This window comes from Sciurus vulgaris (genome assembly GCF_902686455.1).
Source record: "Sciurus vulgaris genome assembly, chromosome: 11".
Taxonomy (NCBI): domain Eukaryota; kingdom Metazoa; phylum Chordata; class Mammalia; order Rodentia; family Sciuridae; genus Sciurus; species Sciurus vulgaris.
The window spans coordinates 98,099,084-98,113,516 of record NC_136472.1 but is presented as its reverse complement, the minus strand read 5'-3'; the positions used below and the strand labels follow the sequence as shown (position 1 = coordinate 98,113,516).

The following is a 14,433-nucleotide window of genomic DNA, read 5'->3' as shown; positions in this document are numbered from 1 at the left end:
GTAAATGGGAGCAGAGGGACAAAAAAGAAACAGATATGCAAATGAAAAATAACAAGGTAATTAACAATTCCACAGAAAATATAAACATTTTTCAAGAAAATCATAGTACTTATAAGCTCAGGTGGAGGAAAAACCTAAATTGTCATAAAATGAAAAATAACCCACCCCCCAAAATTCTAGTAATTGTGCTGGGAAGATTAAGGAAATGAGGATTGTGAGGGATGAAGGAAATAAATAAGTGAATAAGCACATAAAATATTAGCAGGGGCTGGGGTTATGGTTCAGAGGTAGAGCACTTGCCTAGTACACATGGGTTCGATTTCCAGCAGCACATAAAAATAAATAAAATAAAGGTATTGTGTCTATCTACAACTAAAAAAAAATTGAGAAACTTATAGTAGCCAGGCATGGTGGCACATGCCTTCCCAGAGGTTCGGGTGGCTGAGGCAAGAAGACTGCAAGTGGTGAGGACAGCCTCAGCAACTTAGTGAGAGTCTCAACAATACTCTGTCTCAAAATAAAAGGACTGGTGAAGGTGGCTTAGTGGTAAAGCTTCCTTGAGTTCAATCCACAATACAAAAAAAATTTTTTTTATTAAATAAAATAATCTTAATAGTATTGAGCTAAGAAAGTAGCTTAGTGATAGTGTTTGCCTGGCTAGGCAAGGACTCTGGGTCAATCCCTATTACCAGATAAAATAAAAACCAAAACCCACATATCAAGAGATCTTCTAAAAACAATATATATTACTCCATTAAATTCCAAAATATATGCTTGTAAATGAAATGATGAAAGCAAGTATTTTCAAACACCCTAGGACCCAGGTGCTACTTCTCCTTTCTCCTTTCTAGAATTTTCTGATACTCTAATGAAAGTGATACTTCTATAAAAAAAAAAAAAAAAAAAAAAAAAACCATAAAATCAGATTCATGAAGAAGGAAAATGAGGGAGGATAGTATTATAAATAACCCCACATTCATGTCTTGTACAAAATAATGCACATCTTGTTGCACCTCCTAGATTAGAGTTTAATTCCCCAAGAACCTATTACACAGTAGAGTGTCTTCAAGTATGTGAGTTCAAACAACTTTCTAATATACATTGATTTTGTCAAGCATATAGTAGTACTTCAAAAAAAGGTTATCTTTACTCTAAACCCCTAATAAAATATTCTGCAGTAAATTTATCATGCATTTATCAAAAAGCACATCTCTAATATATTGGTTGGTCAAATAAGTCCCTACCTTACAACAAACAAAAAAAACCCTCCTCAAGTTAAATGACAATAACAAGGAGGAGGAAGGGGTTTTTAACAAAATGTCCCCTCACCTACCCCACTAAGTCAGGACTCAGTTGAAGAGTTTAGTAAGCCTACTAAAATTATTCCATGAACAGGGAAGCACGAAAGATGAAGTAATAAAAGCATTAATCACAATAAAGCACTGAAAATATTTGAGAACCTGGCTTTTTTTGCTTTGGCTTGTTGTTTTTGGTTTTGTTGTTGTTTTTTGTTTGTTTTGAGGTTTGTATATGTTTGGTACTGGGAGTTGAACCCAGTGCTAAGCAAGTAGTTGGAGCTATACCTCCAGCCCTTTTATTGAGACCAGGTCTCATAAAATTGTCCAGGATATCCTCCAACTTGTGGTCCTTCCTGCCTCAGTCACCCAACTAGATGGGACTGCAGACCTACACCAAGGCCATAGCAAAACCTGGTATTTTAATTGATACTTCCATTTCCATTATTTTGTTAATTTGCAAAAATAGCAGCTTGTCATTGAATATGTTAAGAGTATTATTCTTCTCATGCTAAGAGCCAAATAAGAATTAAACTATTTACTACTTTTCCTCATCGAGAACATGAGGGGGTGGGGGAGGACTGTTGTGATTAGTACGAAACTTCTTTGTTTTCTTTTAGAAGGGGTCAAGTCCTACATAAATAAAAGTGCTTCCCCGGTGGCATTACTTATTCCTGGGAATCTTGGTGCTACAGTACTTGAGCAACCAGAACCATGAAGCAATTCTTCTTCATAAAAACAGCAATGTCCCTTTCATGGCTTAAAGGTCTGATTAATCCTAGAATCAAAAGCCCTTTTTTTAAGAACTTTATCACTTAGTAATCACAGCTATAGAACGACAGTTTTTTTTAAGAGCTCCCTTTATACAATGCTACTCAACTATTATTAAACTTTCAAGTCATAATTAATGGCTAAATTATGCTATTACAGTAGGGAGCAAATTAATTTTGAATAATTTTAAATATTAACTGATTTCTAAAATGACTTCGATTTTTTCTAACTCTAAACTCCATTACCCATTCTGGTAACTAAAAAGTTACATAAATTTAGAGTTCACCTCTCCCCAAAAGCCTTAAGGTAAAAATACAGAATCATGACTGCGTTATTGTTAGGATGCTAATCTACATTCTTTTCCCAATCATAAATAAAATGTATTTCTTTATATTACTAAAGAACTGATCTCAGGGAATCAAAAAGTTTTCTGGGCTTTTTTTTTTTTTTTTTTTTTTTTTTTTTTTAATTTCAATTGCTCAAATACTACCTAAATTTTTAATTATTTTAGTATTTAAAAAGTGGTTAATAAGAGGTTTGGGGGTAGTTTTTTGAATGTTACTATCCTACCATCTTGTGACATTAGGTTGTGGTATTAAGCATCTAGTTTCTTAATATATTTCTTAGTTCACCTCAGAAATACCCATGATTTTCTCCAGGAAATCAGTTAATCTTTATGTTCTATTTACTCTGTTGCATCCACTATCTTCCAACTATTTTTCTTCTGCCCCTAGCGAATATGTTTCCTTGAGTTCTTCTCCCTAAATCAGTATGGCATTGGGGGGCCCTTTTTCCCAGGGATGCCCACCTACTGAGCAGAAGCAAGCACTTTTTTTCTGAGCTGAGGGCATACTTTAATCTTCTCTCTCCACTCAGTTCCAAGAGCAAGACAAACAGGCAGAGAATGGCCCTCCCCTCAGAGAGGGAAATGATTGCAATTTGAAATGTTTTTGTTATGTTTTGTTGTGATATGTATTTGTAGCTTACACGATGTTTAATGGCTAACTAAAGAGCTTTTCATTTTTAAATGGAAGTCATTTGAATTATACTAGGTACAGCAAAAAAAAAAAAATAGCATAGTCATATTCTTTATGAAACTGTTCCTTTTTAAAAAATAATCTGATCTTTATTATGATAGTATGCACCCTATGGGTTTATGATTTTCCACTGGGAAAGTGTATGAGAAGGGTACATATGACCAAATTATAACAAAAAAGTTTGTTTCTTTTAACTGAAACAATTGTGATCATGGAAGCTTTAATTAGGGCAGTGGAGCATTTGTTTCTAAAATAGTTGCAGCAAGAAGAGTCAAACTACTGCACTTACAGGGATCAATCACATCGTCCAGGCAAGTTTTATTTAATGTTGGTATATGCCTAAATTATGCTGCACGGTGTCAAAAAAAAAAATCTGAAAAAAAAAATCTTTTTTAAACTATGATCAAGATACTCAGTATGACTTTTAAGTGAATTCCAGACACAAAAAAATCTTGAATCTTCAAGGACTAAAAACACTAACACCATTATTTGGAAGATGATAAATGAAATAAAACTACCCTTTAAAAATTATTAGAACAGCAATATTAAAACAATGCAAATATACAAGCTTGTTAAATCACTGGATCACATTCTTTAAATTGAATTATTTGTACCTTATGTACAAAAAGTTCATTGTATGTGGTAATAGTTAACAAGGTATTAGAGTCAATAAAATCAACCTAAGAGGTAAAAACACTCCTAGTAACCAAAGATGTTATAGAATACTAATTCAGGAAGTTATTCAGCAGCTTATAAAGAAATAGGAAGTTGTTGACCAACTACTTGAAGAACTATTTCCTGTAGGAAAACTATAAGACAGCTGAAGAAGGCAGTAACTGAGTTGTAAAGAGAATTCTTTTAAAATAAAACTCGAGGTACTATGTGTACTATGTGAAGAAATTAGTTTCAAAACAGGAAGTTCAGTAGGAAAGGTATTATATGTAGTATATAATGACTAATCTTTTTCACATATATCATAATCTTCTCAGAGCTTAAATATGTTATGGTTGATAACTGTCCCAGTACCATATTTCCATTATATCACTTGCCAAGACAAGGGTCAAGTCTTCTCCAAAAGGTCTCAATGACCGATGGAGGGCTTTAAAAATACTAATGATGGCTATAATCCTTAGTATACTGCCTTCAAAATGGAGTATGGGCCAACTGACTTAAAAAATGCATTTATCTACAAAGTTAACAATTAGTTGTTTCCAAAGTCAACATTTCTAAGAGTTCTCTCAAATTACATCACCTTGCATGTTTGGACCATTTATAGTCAAGAGTTCTTACTGTCAAGTGTAAATCTCAATAAGTGATATACTTTGTAACTTAAAAGTTCCATCAAATATTTTAAATGACATACAAATTTTTCACTGTTCAAATAAATGTAAAGAATATAGTAAGTTTAAAACTTTATTCTACACCTAGCTGGTAATAATAATCTTTAGATACAAAATACATAATAAACATTCATCGCAAAGAGAACCATTTTTTGTGTATGTGTGGTGTACTAGACTGAATCTGGGGCCTCCCACTTGCAAAGCAAGTGCTCTACTGAATTGCATCTGTAGCCCTTTTTTCTATTTTATTTTGATACAGGGTCTTACTAAGTTGCCCAGGCTAGCCTCAAACTTGATCCTCCTGCCTCAGTCTCCCCAGTAGCTGTATTACAGGCATTGGCCACTATGCCTAGCATGAGAAACTGATTCTAAAAACATTAAAACTAAGACAAAAATGAACTTAAGTTTAGATTATCATCTTTATTCAGTGAGGAATTAATTCCATTTAGCTGTTAGTACACAAAAATAAACTGTTCGTGGTAACTATACAGCCTGTAAGATAGCTAACAACATGAGAAGGTAAACTAATCTTATAACATTTCTTCAAATTGTATTTTGTTCATAAGGCAGAAAATGTTTGAAAAATATGAAATTTTATAAGCCCACAGCATCCATCTTCCACATATAATGCTTAGAGGCCCTCTTTATATCCCGACAGATATCAACTAATTCAAATCATCTACTATTACTGACCAAGATTTACTTCTCAGGAAAAGCACTCTAGTTCTGAAAAGTGATATGAGAAAGTTCTTCTACAGAATAAACCTCCTCATGATTAGCCTAATCTTACTTTCACATGACAGTCTCTCAAGAATATGGAGAGAATATTAATGTCTAACCTCTCCTCTTTACCAGTTTTTCCTTCCTGTGGAAAGCTCTCCCCAAATTTGCAAAAATTTCTCATATGGCATAACTCCTACTTTGGCCTAGTTTACCTTTTTCATGGGCCCCCTGAGCGGGATGAAATGAGATGAGCAGGGAAGATATGTCTACCCTTAATCACTCTATCCACATATAAATACCTTTAAGAGAAACATTTCTTCTCAAAGGAGGACCTATTGGAAAATTTTCAAAACAAATATCTAGAATCTTTATTTCAGCCAAGAAAAAAAAAGACCATTCAAAATAATGAAATATAGGCAGATGTCACCTACAATTATGGTAAGATACAAAAGAAAAAGAACGTAAATGTTGCCTCTTTTAACTTTATACTTCAGCCACAGCATCAAGAAAGAAAGAAGGCAAACAGGCTATAAGGCTGTTTAAAAACCTCCCCAGGTCAGCATGTGACCCAGCAGGGAGAAGTTCAAAAAAGTACAGCTTTTTCTTTTTCTTCCTAACAACCTGGTTTGTTTCCACTCCTCTCCCCTTCAAGACACATCCCTCACAGCTAGCAGCTCTTTCAATCATTTACTTTGGATGTCTGCTTGAGAACAAATGATCTTGCTCATGCAGATGAGTTTGCCAGACTTGTGTGTACTTTCCAGTCTCAGGCTCTTTATTTTTCTGGTTGAAACCTGACCCTTTGAAATAGATACCAGGACACCAGAAAACAAATTTTTTTAAAAGAAGAAAAAGCTGCAGGAAAAGAGACAAAAAAAAAAAAAAAAAAATCTGTAGAAACTTATCCAAATCAAACCTTTTCCTCTGCTCTTCTTAAAAAGTCTGTCATAAAACATTTTATTTTACAATACAAAGTAGTAACCTACCCAAAGAGTCAATACAAAACACATTTTAAGACTCACACAATAAAACAATATCATTATCTGACCTAATAAATATCTTGTATTTGCTAGGAGTAGACTATTCAATATAAATCTGAATCAAAACATGAATTTTCACTTTATTATCTCAACCTCATTATTTAAAAAGAATTTTTAAAGAGCAATTTCAGCCTCAAACAACTAGTTTTGGACAATATTAAGTGTAAGGATCCAAACAAGCCAGATAAAATTAAAGTCTTACCTATAATTTCAAAATTAGACAGGATACAATTCTACTTAGGTCTTTTCAGCCTAATGTAATTTTTCCATTTCATTAAAGACAAAAGACTGATAAAAATAAATAACCCAATGACCTTGTGTTCCCAGGAGAGATTGTTTGGTGACCTTGAAAGAAGCTTACCACTGACTGTACATCAAACCTAAAAATATATTCCTCTTCACATTTTGGGGAAAAAACTGATAAAGCATATCAAACTACAGCTAAAATGTTTGTCACATGACAATTTAAAATACTGTACAAATAGACTCCCCCAAAAGTCCTACTTATTTTATAATTCTTCTCCACCAATAAAATATATATTTAAAAAAAATATATGCAGCTGGGCGTATAGCTAAGTGGGAGTATGTGTTTGGCACGTGCAAGACTCTAGGTTCAATCCCCAGAACTAAAGAAAGAAAAAGAAAGCAATTATATAAATATTACCATACATTTTTCATATGACTACGACAGTCCTTTAGCTCTCAGAATTATTTTGTGCTAGGCTAACATGTTTGGCATAAACTCAAAGTGAGACTATCCAAACTGCCCCCAAAAAGACTCTGAACCATGAATTAAGCAAGCATTCAATATTAACCATACTAAATAAAGAAGGTATACAGGTATTTGGTATTTCATACCAAACTGAAAAAAACAAACAGAACACATTATGAAAGACAAGAGCTTGACATAAATATTAAGAAAATATAAAAAATAAACAGTATTCTGTATCTTGACATTTCAGTATGTTTTCCAATACATGCTTTTAGATAACTACCTCCAACATTACTTTCACTTACTTTAAGAAGTATCTCTGACCAGAAGATGTCTTGGCCATCTCCCAGCCTGCTGGCAGAGGAACATCATCAGGTATCTCAAAAGAAGACTGCCGAAGATGTTGAGCTGTAGGTGTAGCTGCTGGGCCAGAGACTACTCCAGTGGGTGTCAGTGTCCCAGGAGAAACTGCTCCTAGCTGCAGGGAAGCTGGAGAGGAATGAGCTCGAACGTGCTGTGGAGTCAGGGCTCCGGCAGTGCCTGCATCAGTACTGGCCTATTAGGGATATTAAGATGAAAATTTACAAAACAAAAAACATTTTAGAAAAAGATCCTTCAAATTTCCTAGATAGAATTTTATTGCAATCAAATATCTAAGGAGCAAAAGCAAGTTTCAACATTTAATATCTGATACTAAGGAACACAGGCTTCCAAATACTTTAAAATTATGTAATTTTAAACCAGCTGCAGTGGTCCACACCTGTAGATCTAGCTACTCTGAGGTTGAGATGGGATGATCACTTAAGCCCAGGAATTAGTCTGGGCAACAAAGCTGAGACCATCTCTTAAAAACTTAAATGATGCGATTTTAATATGCACAATAAACATGTAATTTTATTGATCAGCAGTTCATCTAAATGAATTTTTACTGCTACAAATTAAACATGTCTTCCATATCTTTTAGAGACAACTAGTATAGAATAAAAGGTTCCTAAATAATAAATATTGAATTTTAAAACCTAATTTCTAAAAGGGCAAGTGGAAGACTGGAGTGTAGCTCAGTGGTAGAGCACCATTTAGCATTTGAGAGGTCCTGGGTTCAGTCCCCAGCACCAAATAAATAAGTAAATGAGATGTCAAAGCAGTATGGGTGCTTTTTCAAGTTCTAAAATATTCCAGGTGTAAACACAACCCAAAGAACTGCAATGTACTTTTTCGCTAGTTACTATTTACTATTTCGCTAGTTACTAGTTACTATTTCTTCCTAGGCCTAGAAAACACAAGTCACTATGAACAAGTTCATATTTTTCACTATCAACAAATGCCGTCAATAAATCAGTCCTCAAAAGTTATATGAATTCAATAGATTCTGAACTGTCCAAAAATGAATGGAATGAAAAACCAACCCTCTCTGTACCTAGCAGATAGATTCTATCAGTTCGATTATGATATAACCTAGGAATTTAAACACATATTTACAATTATGCAACAGCAGAAAAATTCTGCACTCAATATCCCAAAGATGTGAGTTCCAAGTCCAAGCAGCATAGTGTGAACAAATTATCATAACCTCTTCGAACCTCAGTTTTCTCTTTTGTAAAATAGACTTTTTCCATGATGGGAAAATGCAAATATGAGAATTTATAGTTTCCAATTTGTGGAAAATAATATTTGCAACCCAGATTTGTAACATCCATTGCATATTTTTAAAATTCCTTCATTAGAATTAGGGCTTGATCATCCAAAAACTTAGGATTTCCTAGATTCACACAGGCAAGGAAAGGAAACTGGAAAAAATCAGCAATCACACCTTAAGGCAAAGTCATGTACATTTCTGAGTTTCCAAACATTAAATTTTAATAAAGAAATCATTAGCAGACATAATTTTTCAGATGCATAACAGTTTAAAAAAGTTAACAAACTATAGGGGATTATGAATAACATGTATCTGCAAATTTCTAGATATAAATTCTTGTGAAACCATGTACTGAAAGAGTAAGTACACTTCAGTTGCAATTCTTTTTTGGCTTACAGATGCCACAAAATGAATAGTGAAATCTCCTGTGTATATTTTCAAAGGCTATTATGTAACTAACAGCATCACTGCGTGGTCTACCGGGTACATGCCAATATATATTTACCCATGAGTCCAGAAACCCACTTCCAGGGATATGGAAAAAAAAAAAAAAAAAAAAATGCCTACCCAAGTCTAGTTTAACCAATTGTTTAGGCAAGCAACTAAATAGTTTTTCCTTCCTCCTCCTTAACCCAAGTTTTTGTCATCAGGTTAAGTGAGCTCTTTCTGAGTTCCAAAAATCCCTTGGTCTGCAACAGAAAGTACAACAGGCCTGCAAAGAGGAGGGGAATCGGAGTGGAGGCGGTACCTCTTCTTTCCACTCAAGTTACAGTCCGAGTGGGCTAACTACATTGCAGTATTCGGAAAACCAATTAACTCTTGGGCAAAGTTCCTTGCTGGTTTAGCCTGAAGCGAGTTCTTTAAAAAAAGAAAAATAAAGAATAAGAAAACCCTACACTAAATAATTCTACTACTAGAGCCTATCGGAATTTTAATCGTTTCATTTCAATGATGAATCAAGTTGGCAAAATAATCGAACGATGTGTATGTAGAAAAGCAGCCATGTTCATATCCTCAATAGGAATTAAAAAGCAATGGCGATCCTAGAATTAGTCATCGCTTCCCAAACATTAACTTTTAATCACAGTTGAACTAGGCAGGACTCGGCCTATGAGTCAACCTGCAGTGTATTATCAAAGGCTTGTGTTAAAACCTCGGTATTGTAATGCGCAACTCAGTTCCTGCGCAACGTACAGATGTGGCTAATTTAAAAAGCATTTCGGCAGACTGTAAATAATAGTCTGCAATTAGGGAAACTAACACGTGAACTTACTAAGTTTGATAAGGGCGAGCCTGCCCGAGTTCGAAGGCAAAAGGGAAGCGCAAGGATTTAAAAGAGAAAAAAAAACAAGCAAACAAAAAAACTCCATCAACAACTTCCAGGAAAGTCTGGGCAGGGAAGCCCAAATCCTGTATTCTCAAAGTGCCTGGGCCGCGAGGAAAATTAATGCTTTCGGGAGCTGGAGGCGGAGGGGAGGGAGAGAAGGAGCAAGAAACTAAATGGACCGGTTCAACCCCCACCCCTAATCAACACTGGAAAACAAGAGAACAATTATTTGACTCCCCAGGAGACTGAAGTGGACCGAGAGGCCCCGAAGGAAAAGGGGCCCAGGGCTCAACTTCACAAACTCCGCCGCCGCTGGCAACTCACCCACACACAAATGCCAGAGGCCCCCCTCCCCCCTCCCCGTCCCGGCCCGGCCCGGCGGGAGCGAAGGTGCAGAGCGCGCGGAGGCGCGCGCATTGTGCAAGCCCACCGCGGCCCGGGCCCGACTCTCCCCACCCCCTTCCTTCCTCCCCCACGTCCCCCTCCACTCCCGCCAACCTCCCGGGAACCCCGGGAAGAAAGAAAGGAAGAAGGGGGAAAGCACGCCCCCCCGGGGCTGCAACCACAGAAACTCCAAGGGGAAAAACAAATCTCGGCTCCGGACTCTGGGAGGAGTGGCCGGCGACCGCGGCCGGGCGCCTCCAGTTCCTCCACTTCACCACGAGACACCCCCCATCCCCCGCTGGAGCTCCGGAACCCCCTCCCCGGGCCCGAGCTGGCGGCCGCGGCTCCCGAGCGCCCCCCAGCCTGGGGCCCGCCCGACCGGGAAAGAGGGAGAAGGGTGACAAGGTTACCTGTCGGGAGTGAGATTTGGGCTCCGGCGGCTTGAAGAAGGAGTCAGGCAGTTTCCGGAGCCTCATGGGCACCGTCTGGGGCACGTTGGCCGTCTTGGGGTTCATGACGGCGTTGAAAAGGGCCTCTAGGTCGGTCTCCGAGTCCCCCCGGACGTGCACGATCTGGTGCCCAGCGGGGGGGGCCTGCGGCGCCGCCTGGGACGCCGGGGGTGCCGGCTGCCCAGGCCCGGACGGCGGGCCCTGCCCCTGGGGGGGCTGTGCGGGCGGCTGCCCTTGGCCCTGGGGGGCCGGCTGGGGCTGCGGCTGCTGCCCGGGATCCATGGCTTCTGCCTCCCGCGACGCGCACCCCCTGGCCAGGCGGCGAGGGCTCCGCCCGGACGCCCCGGCTCGACGGGCCGAGACGCGAGAATCGGCGAGGGCGGCGCTGGGCGGCGGGAGCGGCGCTAACCTCGCTCTCAGGGCCGGGGGGCTGCGCCGCGGCCCCGCATCCCCCGCCCCGGCGCCTCCGCCCCCGCCCTGCGCCCCGGCTCCACTGGTCTGGCGGCTGCTCCTCGGGAGGGGCTGCGAGAAACTCGGACCTGCAGCCCCTGAGAACTTTTTTCCTTCGACTCCCTTGACTGAGGCCGAACAGCTAGTTGCCTTTCCCCTCCCCCTTTCTCTTTTATTTCCTTTTCTTGTTCCTTCCTTCCTCCCTTTCTTTTTCCCGGCGGCGGCTGCGCCCGACTGAGACAGAAACTCGCCTCAGACGCCAAAACTAAAGTTGAGAGAACCGCCCGCCCGGGCCGCTTGCGGGCTCCGCCTCCTCCCGGCTCTTCCTTCCTCTGCGCGCCCGCCCGCGCCGAATCTGCTGCCGGCTGTAGAGGAAAACTTTCTCTGCAAGTTACTACATTCCTCCAGACTCCCGGCCTCCAGCGACTCTCCCGGCCACACGTGACCTACTCGTCCCCAATCCAGTCTTCCTCCAGCGCTTCACCGGGCAGCGACCTGGTGTAGTGCTCCTCGAGGAGCTTTGAGTTCGGATCCCCCAGATCTCTGCAGAGGACTCGGCCGCCCTTGGCCGCAGGAAGTCCTCCCACCGTGCCTGGACCCTTCCCGGCCAGCCGTCAGGAAAGGCTTGTTGAGCGCACTGGGACTTATGAAACGACCAAGACCGAAAGAAATCGGGAGAGAACGTGGACATGCACTTACACCCACTCCGCGGAGTGGCCGTCCCGCCTTAAAGCCGCGAAAATAGGTTTGAGTTAAAAATATAACCATTAACAGGCAACGATTTTTATTAAAAGTTCATTTTTAAACATTGATTTTGTAATTTTTTCACTTACCTTTTAATTTGGAAGAAAAAAAAATTGAATAAATGCTGTATTGAAACTTCAAGACTAGGTCTTTGACCCTACGGAACTTACTGAAACAAAAACATTAAGTTGAAAATCGCTTCAGCTTTTTTAAGCAGTGAAACTTGCAACGTAGTCACTGGAAACCTCAGCACACAAACATCCAAAATCAGTGCTTAACTTCAGTTACAAGCATTCCTCTGTACTTATCGTTCATCCTGGAGGCGCTGGGAGTCTACCTCTTAGTTGAATTTCTAATATGAACAGAATAAGACTAAATGGGTGAGGAAGTCACCTGATTCCGATGTCTCACATGCAAGGAGTCCATTTGAAATCTCAAAAACTATGAAATTTTTTTAAAGTTATATATTCCTTTTTGGAAAGTAACTTTACAGAGATAAAATTCACATGCTATACAGTTGGTCTATTTAAGCAATTCGGTGGTTTTTTTAAAGTATATTCGCAGATTGTGCATTTTAAAAAGTGTATTCACAAGATTATGCAATATCACTAATTTTAAATCCACTAGCCCTTTCTAAAGAAACCTGGCTGCTTATTTTAATGATTTTGTCTGCAATGCTAGTGAAACAGAGGTATAAATAGGATTAAGCAAGGAAAGGCCCCTGAGCAAAAAGATAATCTTCTTCCAGTCAGGACATGCCCCAGAGAATTCTGAGGAGAAATCCATATCACTTGGTGGTAGAGCTGGGTGAACAGGCTTCAGACACAGAAGATTCTAAACTGCTCTGCACCCCCATTTTCCCCTATAAAGAAAGAAATTGGTGTAAATGGTCCCCATGACTGCTCCTTGGATTCATTCCCAGCCCTGCCCCCAAATGTCAAGTGCATTTAACCACAGATTTTCTAGATCTGGAGCTGGAGCTTTGAGCTTGTTTCCCAGTTCTGTCGTTTACTAGTTGTAAGACACTGGACAAGTTACTTATTTCCTGTTCTTTAATATGGGCGTCAGGGGTAATAACACCTACTTCATACATCATTGAGGCATTAAATGAGTCAATGGATATAAAGTGCTTAGCCCAGGTTTTGACATATGGTGAGTTCTGAGTAAATGTCAGCTATCATCATTGTCCCTTGTTTACTGGTTACTTCACAATAATGACACAGCCCTTTCTAACACAGTCTCAGGAAGCCTGTAGGCACTCCCTTCCAGTGATCAATTCAAACAAAACCTTTAGGCAAAAAGTATACATTGAACACTTCAACTGAAAGAAAACTTCAAGAACCAAAATGCTTAAAATGCTGAGGTTGTAATGGAAGCTATCACTTAACTAGAGCATTTACTACTATGAACACTATAATTAAAGTGCTTAAGATACAGCAGAGTTTTCTTTGTTCAATACTGTTTCATCTGACATTAAATTGAGAACTAAATTACTTTGATAAGTGGATCGAAGCCTTTTGGGAGTGATTTTATGTTCTATAAGCGCTTCTGTATCAGCAACCAAGATTTTGTAACTTAACTGTTCCTTATCTAAAATTTCAGTCACATGTAAGGGACAAAGACAATATGTGATTCTTTGTCCTCTCTCTTTCTCCTCTATCCCCATTTTGAGTAATTATCAGTTTAAGGCACCTTGAAATGGGGAGGCATCTTGCTCATACAAAGATACACTAAATCCTGGATCATTAAATCTATGAAGATAATTGTCTCAAAACATAATTCTTAGAAAATTCCTTGACCTCTCAACTGCAGTGGACCCTCATCTCTACCTCACTTTAGCTACCTGTTCTTATATCTATTGCCTGTCATCATTCAGAATTACTCCAGTTGTGAAATCAGACTGTTAAGACATTCTTTTAATAGCCACTGGATTCTATTGTTTCATTACTCAACCTAATTTATTATTAACCTCTCTCTCCCTTTTTTTACAATTTATCACTCCCTCTTTTCTGTTGTGGTTTAAATGTGTCCCCCAAAATTCAAGTTGACATTTAACCCATTAGGTCCCAAGTTTTCAATTCTGTGAATATTTCAATGAAATTGACACAAGTGCATTAAAATAGGTTGGAAATTGTAATGTAGGTTTTATGTATAATGTTATATTAATTAATAGAAGTACTATATATTCTTATTACAGGTTGTATGTTATATAATATATTATATACCATACTTAAATTTTTATAGGTGTTCCAGATCTGGGAAAACTGAACAAAACAAGTTAATTTCTAATGCATTAGTGTTGAGAAATGGGGCCTTTTGGAGGTGATTAGGTCATGAATGGGATTAAGGCTTTATAAAAGAGTTCTATTACACCTCCAATCACTTTTTGTAGCAACTACAAATCATATTCCTGTTTCTATTGTGATTTGGCTCCATCAATCTTCTATTCTGTTGTCAGAATGATCTTTCCAACATGCAAGTTTGATCATGGTATGGTACCATTTAAGACAAATATGGGTTAACCT

General features: G+C 38.8%; 1 protein-coding gene across 12 annotated transcripts in view; it reads right to left on the bottom strand.

Annotated features, from left to right (window-relative positions):
- YAP1 (Yes1 associated transcriptional regulator) overlaps window positions 1-11,949 on the bottom strand; it is a 117,401-nt gene extending 105,452 nt beyond the window's left edge. For 2 of the 12 annotated variants that reach the window (XM_079101968.1, XM_079101970.1), the window contains exons 1-2: window positions 10,676-11,948; window positions 7,224-7,474 (exon numbers count right to left, since the gene is read on the bottom strand). In XM_079101968.1, coding sequence (XP_078958094.1) covers window positions 7,224-7,474; window positions 10,676-10,996 — 572 coding nt within the window. In that variant the 5' untranslated portion in view covers window positions 10,997-11,948. Of the gene's footprint in view, window positions 1-7,223; window positions 7,475-10,675 lie in introns of all 12 variants that reach the window. The other 10 variants (XM_079101975.1, XM_079101969.1, XM_079101973.1 and 7 more) reach the window with 7 other exon arrangements.
- Between the last annotated feature and the right edge of the window lie 2,484 nt (window positions 11,950-14,433).